This window comes from Mus caroli, chromosome 11 (genome assembly GCF_900094665.2).
Source record: "Mus caroli chromosome 11, CAROLI_EIJ_v1.1, whole genome shotgun sequence".
Lineage (NCBI taxonomy): Eukaryota > Metazoa > Chordata > Mammalia > Rodentia > Muridae > Mus > Mus caroli.
In genome coordinates, this window is record NC_034580.1 from 44,911,863 (window position 1) to 44,916,655 (window position 4,793).

Here is a 4,793-nt window from a genome sequence, read left to right on the forward strand (position 1 = left end):
TAGGATTTAATAATTGTTTTTTTGGTTTTTCAAGACAGGGTTTCTCTGTGTAGCCCTGGATGTCCTGGACTCACTCTGTAGACCAGGCTGGCCTCGAACTCAGAAATCTACCTTTCTCTGCCTCCATGATTTAATAATTAAAAAGTACAAAATACTAGACAATACAAACGTTGCAAGAACACAAAGAAAAGACACATTAAGTACATTAGAGTGGTGTCTGTGGGGGCGGAAAATCAGACTAGGAATTGTGGTAAAAGCAAACTGCTGCTTTTGGTGAAATGAGAGAAGGGCTTTGTACAACCAGTTGGGGTCATTTAGAAATTTTAAGAACACAAACGAGGAAGCACAAGAGGACGAAGAGAAGTTAAGAGGCTATGGAGGAAGAGAAAGAGGAGGAGGAGGGAGAGTGGGAGGAGAGGAGGAGACAGGCTTTGGAAATCTGGACAACCCTCTGAGAGTTTCAGCACTGCCCATGGGACCATGCTTAGGCTTTGACCCCTGGAGTCCCCCAAGCATTGTTCCATGAGCCTCACATACTTGTCCTTATACACCTAGAGGTAGCAAGCAGATCAGATCCCAACAGACAAAAGCTCTTAATAGACTCTGGGACCTGCAAAGGTGGTAGCTGAGATCTTAGTGGAGTTCGGGAAGAAGGGAATTTGACATGGGACAAACAGGTGATCTAGGCATTCTTATGAACTAAGAAATGGGAAGAGAGGCAGGTAAAGAGGTTGAAGAGACAAAGAAAGTTGTAGAGATAGAGAAATGGCCCTGTCAAGGTGGGCACGAGGGCAGCTCACTGACAGGCAACTGAGGGCTCTATTCAGACTTCAGCCCACATCCTCCAGGAGACCCCCCCACACCCAAGTACCCTAAACACTACATTCTCATTTCCCATATACTGTTACACCAGTGGTTCTCAACCTTCCTAATGCTGTGACCCTTTAATACAGTTCTTTATGTTGACCCCAACCATAAAATTATTTTCGTTGTTTACTCCTTCCTCTGCCCTGGTTTTGTATCAGGTGTGTGTGGACTTCTATGACTTCTCGTCAGGGGCATCAGCACCCCACACACTAAAAACCCTTGCTAATACCATACACATTTTTAGCAAAGGGAAGATTAGACCAACAAATGGGAGGGGGAAAGGAGATTCATATTAGAGATAGTCTGATGCAGGCTTCAAACATAGCCTGTGACTCTTTGGCAGGCACCTCCGGGGTCTCATCCTGAGAATGGGTACTGTGGTCCATTTCACCCAGTGAGGAGAGGCCCAATTACTGAAGAAACAGAGCAGAGTCTTTGTTAAATGCCGCATTACTATGCCATTTTACAAAAAGGAAGTGAAGGTCTGTGGCTCTGGGTATTCTGGGGGTGGGGACTGGGGAGTGGGGAAGAGGACCGACCATACCAATCTGATGAAGTTTACATCCGTCTCTAACAGACCTTGCTAACCACTCAGATGCCTTATTGGGTCCAAGTGTACTGGGCCCCAAACGCAAAGACACCCTCCCGACTGATGTCAATTATTATACAGCATGCAACCAACCCAGTTTCCACTGTTAGCTCTTACAGACATTTAATTTAAAACCTTAACGATTAGCTTAGTTTCTTTTAGTGGTATCTCCAACATCTCTATAGGTTCTTGGAAAGCTTCACAGATCCAGGTCATAGCGGGGTATGAAGCCCGGGGCAGTTCACTGAACCCAGTGCCAGCAAGCAGGTGACTGGACCGCCCCTGGCCCTCGTGCGGGAGGGCGGGAGCAGGCAGCGCCTAGTGCGCACGCGCAGCGGACGGGTTTGCGCATCGGGCTTGCGCGTTGCCTCTCTGCTGGAGGGAATGGGGCGGCGGCGGGCACGCGCCTGAGGCGGCGTTGCCGACCCTCCCCGAGCAGTGGGAACCACTCCTTCCCATCCACTCCGAGTCCTCTCAGGGGCCCTGTCCACAGGCCTGGTCCCTGGGCATTCCAGGTGCCCTGACAGCACACGGCCTGACGCGCCGTCCTTCCCCTGAGAGACCCACGGGCGCGCACTTGCGCGCCGGCCGCGGACGTGAGGGCGGCGAACGGCGGAGCCGAGGCGCCGAGGAGGGCCGTGCTCGTGCTCGGCTTGTCGCGAGGCGCGCGCGCGCTCCCGCCGCAGCCNGGGCCGCGCCCGCCCCGCCTCTCAGCCACCGGCCCCGGAGCCCGGTCCGCGAGCGGCGGCGGCGGCGGCGGCGGTGGCCGGAGGGACCATGAGCGGCGCGGCGCGAGCGGGCCCGGCCCGGCTCGCGGCGCTGGCCCTGCTGACTTGCAGCCTGTGGCCGACGCGAGCGGACAACGCGAGCCAGGAGTACTACACGGCTCTCATCAACGTGACGGTGCAGGAGCCCGGCCGCGGCACCCCGCTCACGTTCCGCATCGACCGCGGGCGCTACGGGCTCGACTCACCCAAGGCCGAGGTCCGCGGCCAGGTGCTGGCACCGCTGCCCATCCACGGAGGTGAGGCCGGAGCCGAAGCCCGAGGCCGGGCGGGGGTCGCGGGGGCGGCGTGGCCGGGGGTCTGCGCGCCGTTCGGCCGCCGGCCCAGGGGGCTCGAGGTCCCCGCGCTGTGGAGCCTGGCCTGCTCCCCGCTGAGGAAAGAGGCTCCAGAAACCCTGCTGCATTTCCCCCTAAAACTAAAAGAGAGCGAGACTTAAAACGTCCTCCTCTTTTTCATTTAGTTAGCTTGTTTACTGGAGGGCACTGGAATGCGAGTTTTCAGGGACAGTTGAGACAAAGGAGGTGGTGCAGGGGCGCAGAACTAGTTCATGGTGGACGAGATGCTTAACCTGTTTTTTGGAATCGGAAGGTTTGTTCCTGAAATTCCACGGATTTAACACTGCAGTGAATCTCTAGGGATGAGAGCCCCCCCCCCATCTACTCTCCCCCTCCCCCTTCCCCCAGTAGTGGCTAAGGGGAGAGGGTCCCTGTTGCTTTTGGTTTTCTCTGGCCCCAATAGTTGTGCTGTCATGAAACGCTAGAGATTTTCACATTATAAAGAATGTGAGAGTAGCTGAACTAGTAGCCAAGTCTTTGGTCACGGGTGCCCATCCAGAAGGAAAAAAGGTAAAATGATCAGAAATCGTCTTTGAAGCCATTTGATTTAGCCTTGGCGTTCCCTTTGTGTATGCTGGCTGTGAATTCTTAATGATTTGGTGTAAACTGGTATCTGTTAATTACTGGCCGTGTTTTAAAGGACATTTCTCCGTGGAGTGTGACATTTGGGGGCTTTGGCAGGCTGGACTTTGGGGAGATGTCTCCTATCTTCTACATCCTCCCGTTCTCACCTTACAATGTTGAGAGGATTAAAAACCAAAATTGCTATTCGTGTTCAGATGACCTAATCTAGGCACTAGTGTTTGCTTTTATAGTTCTAAAATATTAAAATATGCTCTCTGAGCTCGGTATTTGTATAACATATATTAAGCAGTTGTTGTTGAGGCATACTGGCTTGGGGCATAAGGTTTTACTGTTGTCTTTCTTCAACTTAGACTGGGCTCTTAAACGATCATTTTTACACCAGTGTATTTCTTATTCCACTAGGTTAGAAGCAGTACTTAAGGTCCCTATTTGACCATAGGAACAGTTTTTTTTTTTTCTTTGCTCCATTCAATAAATATTTGCTGCCTGCTCTGTGCCAGTCACTGTGGTTGGGACATGTAATGTTGCCAAACTATGGCAGTAACAATGCTACACTATTTTCTGGTGGGGAAAAGAACCGTGAGGGTCATGTGGAAGAGAAGGAAGAGGAAGAGAGAGGCAAGCTACTCTGCAGAAAGTGTTATGAAATCTGTGGTTTGCTCTTGGGGCTTGGTTCTCCCCAGGCAACCCAGACCACCACCCTCACTTAAGATGCTGTACTCCAAAGTGTTTTGAGTGCCACTATCTGTTGCTTGTCTTCACCCCCAAATTAAGTCCCATCTTGGATAGTGCTTGTATGAGTCCAGCAGAAAGCTTTGGGGAACTAAAAGTCAGTTGTCTTAACCTGTCACTGGTTGAAGGCTGCATATTAGACCTCTGCTGCAAATACACACTGTTTGATACTGGCAAAATAATTTGGTCTGGTGGCTTCATTTCTTATTTAAAAAAAAATAACTGATGGAGAATTCACCTCTCCTGTGAAGAAGTGGTGTCATTATCGTGTCCTTAAAAAAATATTACTTATTTTATGTATGGATGTTTTGTTGGATGTATGTATACCGTGTAGAGCCCACGGAGACCAGAAGAGGCTGGAATTGGAGTTACACAGCCATCCTGTGGGTGCTGACAACCAAGCCCATGTCCTCTGCAAAAGCAACAACCACTCTTAAATGCTGAGCCATCTCGCCAGCTTATACCACATGAGAATTGTGTCAGGATTTCTCAGGATGTCAATGGTGGGACCCTGTAGGGGTCAAGTTCTGGACAAATGGCCTTTACCCATATGGTCTTTCAGTCCAGCAAGTGCTGATTGAAACCCACTTTGCCAAGCACCATTAAAAGTGCTGACAGAAAGGAAAGGCAGTAGCCTGGAGTAGAGCTGTTGAAGGAGTCTTTCTGAAGCTCCCATTCAGAGGGGCTCTCTCCCCAGGACGTCTGCCTATAAATGTTTCTACACCTGTGGGTTTATAAGAACTTCAAGGTGACATTCTGCTTGTGTATAAGAAACTCAAGAATGTATTTTAAAAAGAAGACTGGGGCGTGGTGGCGCACGCCTTTAATCCCAGCACTCGGGAGGCAGAGGCAGGCGGATTTCTGAGTTCGAGGCCAGCCTGGTCTACAAAGTGAGTGCCA

General features: G+C 50.9%; 1 protein-coding gene across 6 annotated transcripts in view; it reads left to right on the plus strand.

The window, feature by feature from the left end:
- The first annotated feature begins 1,809 nt into the window (after positions 1-1,809).
- Positions 1,810-4,793, plus strand: part of Rnf130 (ring finger protein 130) — a 98,490-nt gene continuing 95,506 nt past the window's right edge. For 3 of the 6 annotated variants that reach the window (XM_029483903.1, XM_029483904.1, XM_029483902.1), the window contains exon 1: positions 2,208-2,480. In XM_029483903.1, coding sequence (XP_029339763.1) covers positions 2,234-2,480 — 247 coding nt within the window. In that variant the 5' untranslated portion in view covers positions 2,208-2,233. Of the gene's footprint in view, positions 2,481-4,793 lie in introns of all 6 variants that reach the window. The other 3 variants (XM_021176681.2, XM_021176683.2, XM_021176682.2) reach the window with 2 other exon arrangements.